Below are 17,914 nucleotides of genomic sequence, written 5' to 3'. Positions count from 1 at the left end.
ACCTTCAAACAAAGCAGGTTATTAACTGAGTGATTCTCAGATCGTTAAATTAAGAGTCATTTAACAGGCCTGAATGGGGTAAAACTATCTAGTATTTCACAAGAATAAATGAATAATTATAGAAAAGCCTGAAAAAAAAGAAAATAAGTTTTTTTTGCATTGCAGAATAAAACCACTGACCCTCAGATTTGTCTTGTGACCCCTATCGGTAGTCCTGACCCCCATGTTGAGAACCCCTGATACGGTTCTAATAATTATGCTTCACTGTGTGTGTCCTCTCAAAGTGCTGCCTGGACCTGAGCAGTCGGGTCCTAAAGCTGCAGGGCTGCGGCGAGGAGCTGCCTTTCCTGAACCCTTTGACAGACAGCAAGTGCCAACACGACACCAACGAGAACCTGTGAGCCCGACTCAGCGACCACTTTCCTCAAATCTCGACTGGTTGCAGCAAAGTGGCGCGATGCTGTTTGTGTCTGGACCGTTCGATCACACACTGCCAGAACATGGATGAGCATTCGCCACCGTCGTTCTTGAGTTTACATCATTGTGTTTGTAGAATTATGACATTCACCATGATTATCTCTTATATTAAATTAGTCTAGTTTACAGAGCGGATGAAAGCCACTTAAAAGCCAATCCAATCTCTGAGTCTAATAATTCTTTATGATTATAATGTATATTCAAACCAATTGCTCTGTTGAGCAGCTTGGATACACTGATGCTCTCTAAAAGGGAAAAACTATTATACTCATTCAAAGTGAACTTTAGTGGAATATTTTGTGATTTGGCTGTGAATTACTTTAAACCTTAGTGTTTCAGTTTAGACAGTGTTAAAGGAATAGTTCTATATTGTGGGACACATATGAGAAGATACCACCTCAAGCTGGTTAGCTTAACTTAGCATAAAGACTGGAAACAGAGGAAAACAGCTAACCTGGCTCTGTGTAAAAGGTAACAAAGTCCACCTTCGAGCACCTCTATAGCTCACTAATTAACATACTCCACCTCTGTTTAATGTGTACGAACAATCAAGTTGTGGTGTTATGGTGAAGTCTACACCTGGCTGAGAAATAGTCTAGCACACAACCCCCCATTTGAAGTGATTTTAAAGTTTTAAAGTTTTTTTACAACTGGACTAATGTTGAGGTCAGTTTAGTCGAGTTCGCATTTGCTACCACTTGGAGTGCAGAAACTGCACATTTCAACCATTTATACATGACTTTTAGCTTTAAATATTTAACAATTTATCTGACATATAAATTAGTATTTCCCTTCTATTTAGCCGTTACTTTTAGCTTACCATTTCAACAGTTTATCCATAAATTTTAGCAATTTCAACCATTTATACATTACTTTTAGCTAACTATTTCAAGTGTCTCACCATTACATTTAGCATTATATAGCAAATGTTTTGCATTTAGCTTTATATTTCAACCATTTGAAATTTATGGCAACAACTGTTTTGATGCATCTGCTCGCTTGCTAACTAGTTTTCATGAGTAAGCTTTAGAGTTGGTTTTAGGTGGATTTTGTCAACTCTGGAAGTAAGCTGTTTCACTAACATCTGCTGGCTGTAGCCTTACATTTATCCAACAGTTGTGTGAAAAAGTGTATTTACCAAAATGTTAAACTAGTCCTTTAAAAATGAACAGGACTCATCTAAAAAGTTTCGGTAGCCTACTCAGGATGCCCTTTCCAGTGTGTTAAAAGGAAATTTTGAGAAGCCTTGAAGTTTTTTGAAGTGTTGTTTAATTAGGTTGGGGTCAGGCTACCTCCTTAAGAGATAAAGATGGATTCTCATCTGGATTTTTGAAAGACATCTGAGGAAAATGCCAATTTCTGATGTACTTATATTCAGCTTTGTAAAGCCCCTTAGCTCTTTATTTCCCCATCAGAAGACAAACGTTTTCCAGGAGCACATTTCCAGTCTATCACGAATGCCTAAACTAAATTACAGTAGTTCTCTCTAAACCCCTTCTAATAAAAATAGACTTCAGGCCAGCCAGCAAAACATATGAGTCAGACTCAGATACAGAAATATAAAAACATTCCATCTGCATGACTTTGTAAAGTTCTGCCTTTGTATAAGTCTGCATGTTTGTGTACTAGTCTGATTGTGTCACGCTGAACGTCTGAAGGGGCTGTATGTGTGTGTTTATGCGTGCCTGTGTGTGAGTTAGGAGTCTGAGCAAGGTTTTTCTGCCTTGTTTTGGCTTTTGTTTCACATGGGAAAAAAGTGGAATAGGATCTTCCCCAAACCGGTCCACCGAGCTCCGGTCACAACAAGCTGCCAAAAGCTGACCCCAGCTGCCTTCCCTCTCTGCCTCTTTGAGGAGATTCTCATTACTCGGCTGAGGCTGCGTTCTGTGCCAAGGCCCCTCTTAAAGCTCATCTTTCTCTTTATTCAGAGGACGGTTCTTTGAACTTTGTGTATTTACCACCATTTTTGGCTGATGTTATTCACTTTGACGCCTCATTTTTGCTGACTTGCCTGTCACAAGAGAAAAGGAAACAACTCCCCACTACAGTGACACCTGCCTCTCTCATCTCCCAGTGTTTTAAAGGGTGTGGAGAATCAAGAACTGCCTCAGCTCATGCTCTGCTTTAATAAACACCTGAGCCGTGCCGTGCTTTTGACTGTGCTACAGTATCCATCTAACCTCTTTGTGGAGGACTGGTTTGTTTTTCCTTGATGTACCTAGTGACCTTCCTACGCTGTACGAGAGTAATCGATGTATGACAGAAATTTATTTTTAGTGTTTCTCCTCTTCTGAACAGTATTTTCTCTGCCTAATAAAGTATGTATTCTGGCTAGCCCTGTTTGTGTTCATAATTTTAATATTAACTGACACAGCACAGGGGAGTGATGGGCCTATTTGGAAACATTAAGTGAAAGAGCAGCCGTTTTAAAATTTCTAATCTCCATCTGTCTGAAAAATGTGATTCACCAGACAGGTTGTGGGAGGGATCCATTAGGAGACAGCCAGTTTTATTGGACCTTGCATCTATTCCCATGGTCTGTACTTGCAAAACACCCTTATATGTGCCCCTCACTGGTACATCCTGCTATATAAAGAACCTTGTCATGTCAGAACAGAAAAAGTAGATGTTCCCACAGCACCACAGGGTTTTGGCAATTGACCCCTCTGACCATTTACGGTTCCCATCTTGCATCATTGCCCTTCTTCTGTGACACAGATAGAAGACAACCCAAGTCTGTCAGAGTAAGTCTCAAGTCTGGTAGCCCTGTGGGGCAAATCCAAGTTTTCAGCCGGAGGGCTCTGCAGCGGATGATTAAAACTGCTCAGGAGATCATTGCTACCCATCGCCCAAACATCAGTGATATCCGTGAGTAGAGGTCCTTATGCAGAGCCCAAAATATACTAAAGGACAGCACCCACCCAGCCACAGCTTGTTCACCCTGCTGCCTTCTGGGAAGAGATATAGAAGTTTCAGCAGCCCCCCCCCCCAATGCTATCACACTCTTAAACTCAAATTCATCCTCAGCACTGCTCCATTGATCATTGAATATAGTTATAGTCATATAATTTATTTGTGTTTAACATTTTTATAATTACTTCTGTATTAAAGTATATTGTATAATTGTATAATGTTTAACCAATTTATCAAACAATGCCAAATATTTGCATGGTACCAACTTCTCAAATGCGATTATTTGCTGTTTTTCTCCATTTCATATAATTTTAAATGGAATATTTTGTTCTTAGTTGTTAGTTGGACAAACCAAGTAATTTGAAGACTTCTCCTTGGCCTCTGTGATATTGGGAGAGGCATATCTGTCTGTTGCTGTCTTGTTCTGGGAATTTACCAGGTCCAAACGTGAAAAGTCCTCATTTTTGTGATTTAAAGCAAAAGTCTACCCATGTGCTGTAGCATCTGTGACAAGCTCACAAAAACAATATTACACTGCAAAACTAATGAGACCAGATGCTAAATCCTGAAGGTGTACAGCTAAGGAAATGTCTAACAAAGTCGGTCACAACAGTAGACGTCCTCATTATTTTTGGGGGTATTTCATTTCTGTTTTGACACGGCTGTTGCCTCACAAAACAGCAATCCACATTCATCTTGTCAGAGCTGTCAGGCGATGCTATTTTCTGTTGGGCTCTGTGTGACAGCTCCCAGCACCGGTAAGCCAGGGAACACGGGGAAAACAACATTACAGGAACACGAAATTACAACAAGCCTTGTTAGAGAAGATCCCCCTCAATACGCCCCCTCCCTTGTTTTTAGTCACTTTGCACACCACATCCTGTTAACACAGCAGGTAACTCCTTTGCTTGGAAAGTACGTTAGTCAAGTGTTCTCAGAGAAAACACACTGTGGTTGTACTATTCCTCTTTGTAATGGTGCCTTTAGACAAATGCATAGCAAGAAGGGTTGTCTCAAAACCACAGACACTTCACCGGTTATGAAACAGAAGAAGAAAAAGGGTATGTGTTGTCTTTTTCATCTTTAAGTTGAGCTTTAGGCAGTAGTTAAATGGTTGGTTTTATGTGTCCAGCAGAGGTGATGCATAAAGCAACATGTCTCATCCTCCCTTACAGTATGCATGAAGAGGCTATTCTCATTTATAGAGCAGATCTTGACTAGAGATTGCAGTAGAGGAGGCACATTGTTACTGCAGAAGGGGATGACTAATATAAATCTCCACCCGGAGGACTAACAAGCACACACAGCAACATGGTGATCTCCCCAGGCTTTCAGTATCCATGAGGAATTAATTCTCTGAGGTTACACAGGCAGACTTGCAGTACATTGCCTGCGTGTTTACCCACCCATGTAATTGTATTTATGGATAATTATTGGTGCACAAGGTCAGGTGTAGGAGTAGAATGTGGAAATGCCCTCACAATAAAACAACTAAACCTTACATGAGTTATAGTTATTGTATTCTCATCTCTGTGCCGACAGTAATTGCAGAGTCATGAATAAACAGATAAAGCAGTAGCATCCTTAGCTATCTTTTCAAGTTTTGTTGTATATTTTTCTGTCAACAAAACATTAGACCACATCTCAGTGTTTAATGAATTCACTATCCCATCTGTAGCACAACCCCAAGCTGTCGTAAATCTTTGAAAACTGCTCAAAAAATTTCTTTTTTCATTTTAAAGGCTCAGTAATTTCTAAAAACAGCTGGACACTGTAGAGTTTTTGCAAACAGGAGTAAATAGTGAATGTTTGGGGACTATTTTCAGTAGCAGATAATAATAATAATAATAATAATAATCCTTATTTGTAGAGCACTTTTCAAAAACAAGTTACAAAGTGCTTAATTAATAGATTAATACACATTTGCTCACAATAACATTTTGAAGTTAAGCATGTATAATATTTATCATATTCGCCACCTTAATTGGCACAATCAACACAAAGTTGAGCTGAGACTGATGGGAATGTCATTAGTTTTGCAAGAATTTGTTCATAAACAACAATACAGAGAGTGTGAAAATTAAACAATTTGACCTGGTGCTGGTGCAAGTTGAAAATTACAGGATCACCAAAGTCTACACCCCATTCTGAGGGCATAAATGTGTGTAATTAATTTCCACCCAATATTTGTTAAAATATATCAGTCTGAAACAAAGTGGCGGACTGAATGACCAACCAACTTTGTAATGCTATGCTGTTAGCATGCATATAATGCAGTGTACTTTTTGGATTTATGCTCTGCTTTACATGATTAGAGCCTGTGGAAGGCTACTGTGGGCAGAAGGACTTTGCCTTTGTCACAGACCTTTGATATAAGCTTAGCCCACTCCTCCAGCCCGACCCTCATCACAGCCTTTTTATTTACTTTGCTTGTCACCTCTCTTTGGCCTTCATCTCCATCAATAGCATCTTCTCCCTCTTTGCATCACTTCCTCCATCTGGTGAAGCCTTGCACACACACACAGTGCAGCCCTGCAGGCTTGATTAACTCAGTGGGAACGACCCACAAGCCTTCACGCCAGAGCGTGAGGTAGGTATAGTGCTAGGGGAATATTGATCAGACCAGGTCCTCTATGGTGAAGCTGTTATGTAACACAGTGCCAGTGAGTGGGAGATCCTCCATAGAGGGTTTGAAACAAGACAATGAAAACATTTAAGCTCTCGTCTGGAAAGATTCACATAGAAATTAACATGCAAGTCTATAATTTTAGACTGTAGGGAATATGGGCAGAAGAAGACTGCTACAATCATATTGTGTTGGAGTTTACATGCTGGCTATGTTAACATTAATTTCAAAGTACAGTTGCTGACGGGGAATTCAGACATTAGTTTTAGAAGTGCATTCTGTCACATCCTGAAGTGTTGGACAGGTAAAGTTTGTGAACTGTTGGCCGCTATGGTACAAAGTAAAAGTTAAGTACATTTTAACAGACAGTAGATGGCAGGAACTTCCACAAAAGCATAGCAAATGCTATTCGTAAGTTCAACTACATCCTTAGCAACCAACAACTCCTTTCTGTGGGAGAAATATTCTTATTTTTCTTGCTGTATCAAAAACCCTGTGTCAAAATTGATTCTGTACTGCATCTTAGAAAAGACTTTACAAAAAAAAAAACCCATATGTATAAAAATGATGTGGGATTAATTAAAACATTATGTTTCTGTTCAGCTGTGCATGGACTTCCTTTCATACTTTATGTCAAAGCGAGTTAAAAAGAAGCATTAGTCAGTCACATTTGAGGCGTACTGTTCCACTGATCAAATCACTGGTTAGGATTTTTAACTGCATCCAGAACATGTATTATATAATGACCAAACACTCTTTATAATCAAGCAGCCAGTCAGACTGAAATCTGCTGAGATAAAACCACTGGCTATTAAAACTGCCAGTTGTGCTGTTCATTCTGCAGCTATCCCCTACAGAGCATGAGGGGATGATGAAACGCAGCAGAATTAAGCCTGACGCAGATGAAATTGGGTGCTGTTTATCAGTGGTGTCAGTTCCCTCAGAGGCTTGTAGTTGTTGATGGAACGTGACAGAAATAGTGCCAAGCCCCCTCCTCCCATTTGGAGGCTGGGGGTTCAGCTGCCACATCCTACTGTGCCACCAGGTCCGAGCATGGGCACTGGGCAAAAGCTGAAGAAAGGGATGCTCATGTAAACTGGCAGGAGTGGTGTAGAGAAATTAAGTTGAGTTAAGATGAGTTAAGCGGCGCAATGTGACGTATTTCACTGCAGAAACATTGCTAAATACGGCCTAAAATATGATCACAAAGAATCTGTCTCGACACCAGGGGTGGAAGAATATACCAATGCAAAAATGTAAAAAATACTACATTGCAAGCAGAAATCATGCCTTTAAAAAAAAGTAGCTAGTTTGAACTATTTTAGATCATGAAGTCCAGTGGTTTCCCAACCTAGGGGTAAGCTCCTTCCACAACATAAATCTGATGGGCTGTGAGATGATTAATGGGGTTGAAAGTTTCTCCCAAGATAAACAGCAGTAGTCATTTCAGCAAATGCCCAAAAATGAGTTATTATGACTCTTGTCCATTGGAAGCAAGTAATATGATGTTAACTAGATTAACTCGGTAAGATGTTTTTGGTGGAGGGAGGTTTTCCTTATTCAAAGAAAGGTTCTGAGGACAGAGGGGGTCATATACTGTATAGATTGTAAAGCCCCTTGAGGCCAATTTGTGATATTGGGCTATATAAATAAAATTTACTTGACAAGACCACTGTTCACAGTCAACATGGATATACCCATATCCACAACTGTTCCCTAATCCTGACGACTTGTTTACTACTGTAACCATGACAGCAAAGGTCCCCTAACCTTTATAAAGTAGTAATCAAGATGTTTTCTAAACAAACCCCAAAATCTAAACCTAACCAAACCTTGACCGTAAAAGTGTAAAGTGATTGTACTTTTAAAATGACAATGCCGTCCTGTTGATATGGGCATCAGATTACCAAAAGTTTAAGACCAATGATGTATTTTATGTATTTTGTATTTTACCGTTTAATTTCGAGTAATTGTTGAAATTAAAGAGACCAAGACTAGAGGGGAAATCTCCTTTTTGCAAGTTCACAAGCTGAAAATGTCAGAAACCAATTGTTCAACCTTAAACTATTTCTAACATTTTTAATGTAAAATCTATGTCACTTGTAACTATAGCTCTCATGTAAATGTATAGTAAAATAGTCAATATTTCCCTTGGAAATGTAGTGAAGTAAAAGTATAAAGTACTTAATGTAGAGAAGAGGAAGAAGAAGAAGAGAAATTCGGACCAGAAGAAGAAGAAAAGGAAGAAGAGGAGGTAGAAGAAATTGAGGAGGAGGAAAAAGAGGAGGTAGAAGAAATAGAGGAAGAAGAAGAGGAAGAAAAGGAGGAAAAGAGGAAGAAGAGGAGGAAAAGGAAGGAGAAAGAGGAAGAAAAGGGAAAAAAGGAAGAGGAAGAAGATGAGGAAGAGGAAGAAGAGACAGAGGAAGAAAAGGAGGAAAAATAGGAAGAGGAGGAGATAGAGGAAGAAGAGGAAGAAGGGGAGGAAGTGGAAGGAAGAGGGGAAGAGGAGGAAGAAGTGGAAGCGGAGGAAGAGAAAGACAAAATTGGACCAGAAGAAGAGGAAGAGGAGGAAGAAGAGGAAGAAGAGGGGAGGAAGAGGAATGAAGAGGAAGAGGAAGAAGAGGAGGAAAAGAGGAAGAGGATGAGAAAGAGGAAGAAGAGAACTTCTGTCCAGAAGAAGAGGAAGAAGGGGAGGAAGTGGAAGAAGGAGGAAGAGGAAGAAGAGGAGGAAGAAGTGGAAGCGGAGGAAGGGGAAGAAGAGGAGGAAGAGAAAGTGGAGGAAGAGGTGGAGAGGTGGAAGAAGAGGAAGTGGAAGAGAAAGGAGGAAGAGGAAGGAGAAAATCTGACGAGAAGAAGAGGAAGAAAAGAGGAGGAGCCAAGATGGCGGCTTGAACTAACGCGCTTTTTGAGCTGTGCACCAACTTTTAAAGAGAGTTTGTGAAATAGCCTTTTTAAGCCAGGCACTTCACTGTCCTTCCTTTTCACCTTGCTGACCAGTTTAAGGAGTGGGTGGCTGCAATATCGACATGTTGTTGGGTGGTTGCGATAAAAAGAGAAAAGATCAGACCAGCATTAACCGTGCTACAGCTAGCCGAGACAACGTTACTAACGTACTTATTGACAACTGTCACGACTACGCGAGTGTTGGACTTGTGGATTCAGTTGCTTTTTCCATGTCTGATGTTGAGGAATTTCCCTCGTTGCCAGTAACTCCAAGCAAACCTCCAGCCCCCCAAAAACCAACCATGGACTCAGACGTCGTGGCCACACTTTCTGCGCTCATTAACTGCCGGTCTGATGCTATTGAGAAAATGGTGAGTGCAAACACCTTAATGATAGAAGGCTTGAAAAAGACGGTGGAATTTACATGTGCTGAAATCAGAGATGTCAAAGGGAAAGTGGCCACCATTGAAAATAATGTGGGAAAACTGGAAGAGAAAACATTACATTACATTTATTCATTTAGCTGACGCTTTTATCCAAAGCGACTTACGATTGCTATATATGTCAGAGGTCACACGCCTCTGGAGCAACTAGGGGTTAAGTGTCTTGCTCAGGGACACAATGGTGGATGGGTCACATTGGGGGACTGAACCCGGGTCTCTCACACCAAAGGCATGTGTCTTATCCATTGCGCCATCACCCCCCCCCACCGACTGTAGACCGAAGACGGCTTACAGAGCTGGAGCAGTAGGCTACATGAGAAGATGGAACTTGAAACTTGATGGAGTGCCCGAAAAGGATGGCGAAAATGTGTGGCAGGAGGTTATCCGCATCTGTCAGGCAGTGCTACCAGATTCCATTGATGTTGCACATCGATGGAATCACAAAAAACAGGACAAACTGACCCGAAGCCCAGAGGAATTGTCATCCCATTTTCCACTAGAGTATACAGGGATGCTGTCTGGAAAGCTGCAAAAGGTAACGCGCTCCTCCAAAGCCATGGCCTCCGCTCCGTGGCAGAGTTGAGAAGTAACCTATGGCCAGCGATCAAAAAGGTACGAGAGGAAGGTAAAACGGCTTACTTCGTTGGGGGACGAGGGTTCATCAGTGGGTCTGAAATTATTCTTCCCCCATAATACTTTGTGTTTACCTTAATGGACAGGCTTTTTTTGTTGTGGGACTGAGCACTGGTGACTTTGCATTATTTTAATTCTTTGCTTTACTGACTTTCTCGGGGATTCACCATTTTTGTTTTGTAACATTACACAAAGGGCGAGAAGGAGAACACTTTTTGTTGGTATTGATTTCTCCTTGAGACACAATCTGAAGACGCTTTTCCTCCTTTATGCAGGTTTTCATTTTGTGTTTATTTTCTTTACTTTAAATGGATCTGGCTAAGCCTGTATACCTTGTTAATATTTTTTCTTGTATATAATATTTTCATACTCTGAACTCCCTAACACATCCTCTGGCGTCAGTACAGCATTTTACTGGCAGCTCTATGACCAACCCTATTGTTATAGGTTCTGGCTTTCACTGTGAGTTTTAGCAGCTCATTGTTCTCTGCAGCTTCGTTCACTGCACCTGAGTGGTATCTGATTGACTTTCATCTCTGTTGTTTTGTCTTTATCTGTTATTTCTCTTAATGCTAGGGGGTTGAGAAACAATGTGAAACGAAAGGCCTTATTCTTGTTTTCTAAACAATATCGAACAGATTGTTGCTTTTTTCAGGAGTCTCTATTACAATAGATGCTCTTGATAGATGGCCCCCTGGTGAGCCGAACAACTTAAACGCTAAATTATTGCAGTTTATGGACAAATTCGGTCTTAGTTCAAGTTCCCATCTAACAGGTCATACACATGGAGCAACAAAACAGGTTCCAGATGGTCTAGAATAGATATTTGGCTTATATCAAACTCTGCAGATCAAGACTGCATCACTGCAAGTATTGTACCTACTTCACTTACTGACCATATAGCAATTTGCATTAATATCAGGTTGTCAGCTGATTCGAATATTGGCAGAGCCTCTTAATGGAAGCTGAACAGCTCCTTATTAAATAGCATAATAGTTCAGTGTAAGGTCAGGGAACTCATTATTGGGGAAAATCTTGTATTGAAAGATCTTATTGTAAATACTGGGAGCTTTTTAAGTTTGAAGTTGCCAAATATCTTAGGAAACATTGTAGTACTGTTGCTAAAGCCAGAAGAGCTGATAAAGAAGATGTTGTAGTCAGTATAGCATCTCTTTCTCAAAGATTTCCCGAATGTCTCTCTGAGGAGGAACAACTAAAACTGTCTGCATTGCAAAACAAATGAAATGTATGGATTAAAAGCAGAGGGTGCCTTCATTAGATCTCTTTTTCAGGCTTGAAAAATCTAATTATGTTAACAACACTATTCATAAACTACTCATTGATGGTGTGGTCGTGGATGATCCAAAAGTCATTGCTCCATACTGTAGTAATTTCTATAGATCACTTTATGGGTCGCATTTTTCACAGGAATCCACAGAGCTTTTCTTTGACTCGCTGAAGACTGTTAAAATGACCAGTAAGGCAGACTCTATGCTATGTGATGAACCTATTTGCATTGAAGAAGTTGCTGAGTCTATTAGGCACTTGAAAAACACCAAATCTCCTGAAATTGATGGCATTACTTCAGAAAAGTTATTTGCTGAACAACTAACTCCTTTTTAGCTTTTGGTCTTCATAGAAAGTATTGAAAAAAATGCTCTCTCTCCCACTATGACTCAAAGTTTAATAACGCTTATTCCCAAGCCCAAGAAAGACACTTTGTTAATTGATAATTGGCACCCAATCTCTCTCCTTAATAATGTTTATAAGATTCTGGCTTTGTTATTAGCAAAGAGACTTAAGGGGACTCTGGATTTGAATATTGATGAGACACAGTCAGGTTTTATGAGACATAGACACATTTCAAACAATATTAGATTCTATTGGAAGAGGAAGAAGAGGAGCAAGAGGAAGAGGAGGAGGAAGAAGAGAAAGAGGAAGAAAAGGAGGAAAAACAGGAAAAGGAAGAAGAGGAGGAAGAAGGGGAGGAAGAGGAGGAAGAGAAAAATGGACCAGAAGAAGAACAGGAGGAAATAGAGAAAGAAGAGGAAGAGAAAAACAGACCAGAAGAGGAAGAGGAGGAAGAAGAGGAAGAGGAAGATGAGGAAGAGAAGGAGGAGGAAGAGGAACGAGAAAAACAGACCAGAAGAAGAGGAAAAGAAGGAAGAAGAAGAATAGGAAGGGGCTGCTGATGAGTTAAAAGAAATATGACTTGTTGTAGGCTAAATGACATAAGCTGAAAGATTTACTTTTATTATTATTTAACAATAGTGTTATATTTTCCATAATGTGCTTTCACAAGCAGCTCATCACATCCACACGCTGGTGCACAGCGTTTGGCTCGATAAGGCAACAAACAAGTGACAACAACAGGCCTATCTGGAACTGTGCACTCGTAATTGCTCGACTGACGCGTTGAAAACGGCATCAATTTAAATGTAATTTGTCCTCCTGTTCACCCTATTTATTAGAATGAATTGCACTGCATGCAAGTACCCTATTAATGATTCCTGATTAAACTGTTCAACATATTTGAGGCGTTCTTTTGCAGAAACAGATGTCCGTTTGTGTTTATTATCCTAAATCTGGTTCTGTTTGTGTGCGCTGTAAATTATCTTAAATTATGTTTTTTTCTGCGCACTTCAGGGAAAATCAAACAATCGGGTGTTTGTTTGTGGCATACGCACGTTTCCAGCCCTGTTTCGGACGTACGCACCGTTTACAAATGAGGCCCCTGGTGTGGCGCCACATTTTGACAAATAATCACAGGTCTCAATTAGAAGCCATGGTCTGGTTTTTGTATAAGTTTTTTGGATGTATAAAATTTCTGAAAACCCATTGGGTTGCCCTCTTAAGCTAATTCTAAGCTGCTTAGATCGCACATATATAAATTTCTAAATAAATTGACTTCTGTCAATATGGACATGCTACACATCATTAGATATATTCTCCACAAGAAATCATCCAGTTCAATTTATGGCAACAGTGAGCACCAAAGTATTAATCATTCAAATTTATATGGTCTGTTTGTCAGGAGTTGTGGTGTGGAGAGGCAGGTTGGCAGGTTGGAGGACCCAACTGCAGGACTCAAGGCAGGGGAGGTACAGTTCAAAGGGGTTTAATACAAACTAAAGGCAAGCACAGGCAGAGTGGCTGATCAACAGAGTCCAAAATCAGGTTTTGGACTCTATGACTGAGCGTCTACACGCGACAAAGACTTGACACCAGGTTTTATATATATATATACACGAGCAGGGCGGGAGCAACACAGGTGACAGACATGAGGCTAACGAGGCAGAGAGAGAGCAGAGGGGAGAACAGAGACAGCCAGGCAGAGGGATACTGGTGGGAACAGACATGACAGATTACTGAACACATAACAGATCAGTGGAATAAGTATAAACTAATAAAGGCACAAGCAGACATATCCCCACAAAACTAACACAGACTGAAGCTAAGTAAAACGCTGAACAGGGAACTAAAACACCAAGAAGACAGACACAGGTGACCGACAGAGACGGACATGAGTGAAACCCAAAACACAACAGACTAATAACTGATACTGGACATAGGACAGAACCAAAAACACGAAGACATAAGACATGAACCGAGACACAGAAAAAGGAGCTAAGACACAGAATACAGAGCAGACTAAACTAAAATAATGCAGACGAGGAACAAGAAGTAAATACTAAAAACATAACCAAAGCACAAGACTGGGAACAAAGACAAAGAACTAAAACACAGGACCAAGAGCTAAGATAAAAGACAAGACATAAACTACTAAGGACAAGGAACTAGAGAAACAGGCAAATAGATAGACATATAAAACAATGGCAAAAACTCAAACTCACAGGGAAAAAACTACAACTCATAACACTGTTGGTCTCTCTCTCTGTGCTTGAGGTTGGCCTAGCTGGACTGTCTCTCAACACTAGATCAAATCAATGATTTGTAATTGATATGTTATCCGACAGCCTAATTATTTAAAAGTAATATTCATTCTGGCTGGAATAAACACAATGATAGTTGACTATTTCACATCTTTGCTGAGCAGTTTTGTGAAAAAGGAATTAAAGGCCTGTCCCAAATGTAGGCAGAGTGAGTGCAGGGAATGAAGCAAATAAAAGCCTGACCTATTAATTGAAGTATTAAGGTAGTCACATTTTCGGCTCCTAAATACAAGCTGAACATTATGTGCATTACAAGGCTACAGCAAGATTTGTTGCATTGAACTGCATTAAGACTCCCATGTGTTCTTGTCATTTCTCCTCCTGCAGCGTCTTAAAGTCTGAAGATGAGCTTTAGCTCGAAACTCTGAATTATGTTCTTTTAAAGCCTGGGCATAATTATCCTCATTGAAGCAAAAAGACACATCCCTGCAATTTGTGATTCATCAACATTGTATTCAAGGTGTACAAGACATGTAAATGAATAGCGTTTCTGTGGGTGAGTGAATCACTCGCCATCGTAGGCTGGTTCAACATGGGTTGTACAATCAAACATAATAGCTGCATATATTTCTCTGAAATCATATTCAGCATATTCAGCTATATGGACGAGACAATGGGTCAAAAAGTATTTTGATTGATGAGGATTATAACTAAGTTACATAAATGGGTACAGGGTTACATAAATGGCAGGCAATGATTACAGCTGTTCAATGTTTTGCAATGGGGCTTCAGTGCTTATTTTCCTCTCATTTAGACACACGGGACCAACAAATTCAAGGATTCAAGTCTATGTCACAAATACAAGTAATATGTGTAGCAAAATGCAAGACTAGCGTGAAAAATAAGGATTAGAAAAAGGAAATATAAAGGACAAAAATTCAAGATAGAAGATGATACGTTCATGTTTTTTTTTTCAAAGGTGATGGACCTGAATGAGTTTAGGGTGGGCTGTAACGGAGTGAATAGAGGTAAGACTTCGGTCTTAAAAAATCTCTACCGATAGTGCTTCTTTGAGTGACAGGTCGCACCGAAGATAAGAAGCGCGGTGGGCAAATGCTCCGAAACCAACTTATTTCTTTGTTATCAGAAGGAATTACCAGGAGATCAGCATTGAGAGAGTGAAGAGGGAGTGCTGGTGTATATGGGATTGTATGGTGTCCATGCAAAACCTTATATGTTAAAATTAGGACCTTAAAATTAGCTCTAGCTTGCACTGGTAGCCAGTGAAGAGTGGCCAGGACAGTTATACAGATATATGATCAAATTGCTGTTTTTTGTCAATATCCTAGCTGCAGCATTTAGAACAAATAAACTTTTAGTAGTAGTAGAACAGATTGTGTGCTTTAAGAGCGGGGGTGGGCTGTCAGCTCATGTTCACTTCACCAAGGAGATTTTCTTCATTTCGGGCATTTCTTTTTGCAGATTAAGCTTACAAGTCTTTGGAAAATAAGTTTATAAAGACCCTTTAAAGCTGGATGAAAGCATGATAATTCTGTCTCTATTCAGTTTATTAAAGGTTTTTTCATAAAGACTAAACTTAATGTCTTGAATTTATTTTTTATTCACACATTCCTTAAATGTGTCAGATGAGAAAATGTGAAGCTGCAAAAGTGTTTATATAATATTTATCTGATAACAAGCAAGACTGCAGCATCCACTTATTGAAGAGCATGTACAGAGAAGCCCCAAGGGGAGTGTGGTTGCATGCTGTCAGGTTCTATAGACTTGACTCCTCGTGATGGGTTTATTACTCAGCAAAATGTCTCATGGCAGTGGTCTTTAATAAACATCAAAGCCATGGTATATGTTGAAGTCACAACTTTTTTTTGGCTTGTGGCTTCCATAAACAAAGCCGTACCTTTAATGTTAGACACTGATCTTAGACAGTAACTTCAGCCATGCTAGCAATTTCAGTCATACTGACACAATGAGACAAATGTTTCAACAATCAAATGAATTGATATAAAAATTTGTTCAGACATTCATGATCGCAAGATGATGAATCCCACTGACTTTGGTGATCTGTTGACTTTTCCTTTAGTGCCACCATGAAGGAGACATATATATGGTTGTGAGTGAACTATCGGATAGACTGCCATGAAATTTGGTCCACATATTCATGACCTCCTCAGGTTAAATTGAACAACTTTGGTGATCTCTTAAAGTGTATCTAGTGCCATCATTAGGTCCAATTTTTAATTTGTTCAATACTTTGGTTTATGACCAAATATTAATACCTAAACTAATAACATTCTCATCAGCCTCAGTATTTTGTGTTTTGAGCTAATTGCCAGATTTTAACATGCTAACACACTAAGAGATGGTGAACATGGTGAAGATTATACCTGCCAAACATCCACATTAGCATTGTGAGCATGTTAGCATGCTGACATTTGCATTTAGTTCAAGTGCAAGTACAGCCTCAAGGAGCTGCTAGCTTGGCTTTAAGTTCTTATTATATTCCCTATTCAGTCCTATTTATATGATATTTACTGGATAGCCTAGATAGAAATGTTTTATTTACAATTAAAAAATAGATTAAAAATGTTGTTTACTTGGTGCGTTAAGACCATAAAAATCTGAAGGTAAACTGGTTCACAGTCTTTTGAATATAATATTTTCTGTATCTGAATTCTTTTGTGATGTCGGAGAGTAACAACCTATATATAAAAAAAGGATTATTTAACCTCAAGTGAAATATAGTCCTGCTGGTGACAATGAGTTAAAACTTTAAATCCAGAAAACCTCCCTTTGTTGCCTCTCAAAGTTACATCCCATGTGTAGCTTTAAAAGGCAAAGATTTCAGTTGTTTTGGAAATCTTTAAAATTATCCCAAAAACCCATGACTCAAGAATAAAAACCAAGGTAATAGAGTTGTGTGCGATTTTTCTTCCTAAGTTAAGTTTGGGTACCATGATAACCTTTATAATAAAATAATAATAACTTTGATTTATATAGCGCCTTTCACAAACCCAAGGACGCTTAACAAACAAAAAAAGAGTGGGGGGGGGGGGGGGATGGAGTGTAGGGATGGAGTAGATCTGTGAGGTACTGAGGTGCAAGTCCATGGAGAAATTTGTATGTCAGTAGGAGGATTTTATATTTGATCCGGGACTTAATTGGCAGCCAGTGCAGCTTCTTCAGGATGGGAGTGATGTGAGTGAGCATCCTAGCCGCGGAGTTCTGGACATACTGGAGTCTGTCAGTAGCCTTGCTGGGCAGACCGAACAGGATACCGTTGCAATAGTCAAGTCGGGAGGTAATGAAGGAGTGGATGAGGGTCTCAGCTACAGAGTTGGTAAGCCACTGTCGGAGTCTGGAGATGTTCTTAAGATGGTAAAAGGCAGTTTTAGTAGTGTTTTTGATGTGCTGTTGGAAGGAGAGGGTGGTGTCCATGATGACGCCCAGGTTGCGTACTTGAGGGGATGCAGAGATTGAGCAGCCATCCACATCCAATGTGATGTCACCAACCTTTTTGAGAAGTGACTGTGGGGCAAACACCATGAGTTCTGTTTTGTCTTTATTGAGTTAGAGGAGGTTACTGTCCATCCAGTTCTTGATGTCCTTCAGGCAGTTGATAAGCGGCACTGGTGGAAGGGGAGTACATGACTTAGTGCTGATGTAGAGCTGGGTGTCATCAGCGTAGCAGTGGAAGAAGAGCCCATGTTTCCGGATGATCATCCCAAGGGGTAGCATGTAGATATTGAATAGTAGCGGGCCAAGCACCGATCCTTGAGGCACTCCATGTGAGACTGGCGCCAATTCAGAGCAAGTGCCCTTAAGGGTGATGTATTGTTGCCTGTTGGTGAGATAGGATTGAAACCAAGAATACACAGTACCAGTGAGGCCAATGAGTTCGGAGAGGCGAGTGAGAAGAATGGAGTGGGAGACTGTATCGAAGGCTGCAGAAAGGTCGAGAAGAATTA

The 17,914-nt window shown here is 40.0% G+C and overlaps 1 protein-coding gene across 1 annotated transcript in view; it reads left to right on the top strand.

Moving 5' to 3' along the window:
- The window catches only part of nrip2 (nuclear receptor interacting protein 2), a 29,848-nt gene extending 27,037 nt beyond the window's left edge, over positions 1-2,811 (top strand). Inside the window, exon 6 of the mRNA XM_038738926.1 lies at positions 285-2,811. Coding sequence (XP_038594854.1) covers positions 285-401 — 117 coding nt within the window. The 3' untranslated portion in view covers positions 402-2,811. The remainder of the gene's footprint in view (positions 1-284) is intronic.
- The last annotated feature ends 15,103 nt before the right edge of the window (positions 2,812-17,914 follow it).

Source organism: Micropterus salmoides, unplaced genomic scaffold, assembly GCF_014851395.1.
Source record: "Micropterus salmoides isolate LMB-PRFRI ecotype aquatic unplaced genomic scaffold, ASM1485139v1 Ms_hic_scaffold_23, whole genome shotgun sequence".
NCBI classification, from domain to species: Eukaryota; Metazoa; Chordata; class Actinopteri; order Centrarchiformes; family Centrarchidae; genus Micropterus; species Micropterus salmoides.
Note: the sequence above shows the minus strand (reverse complement) of the source record. Positions and strands in the feature narration are given on the sequence as shown.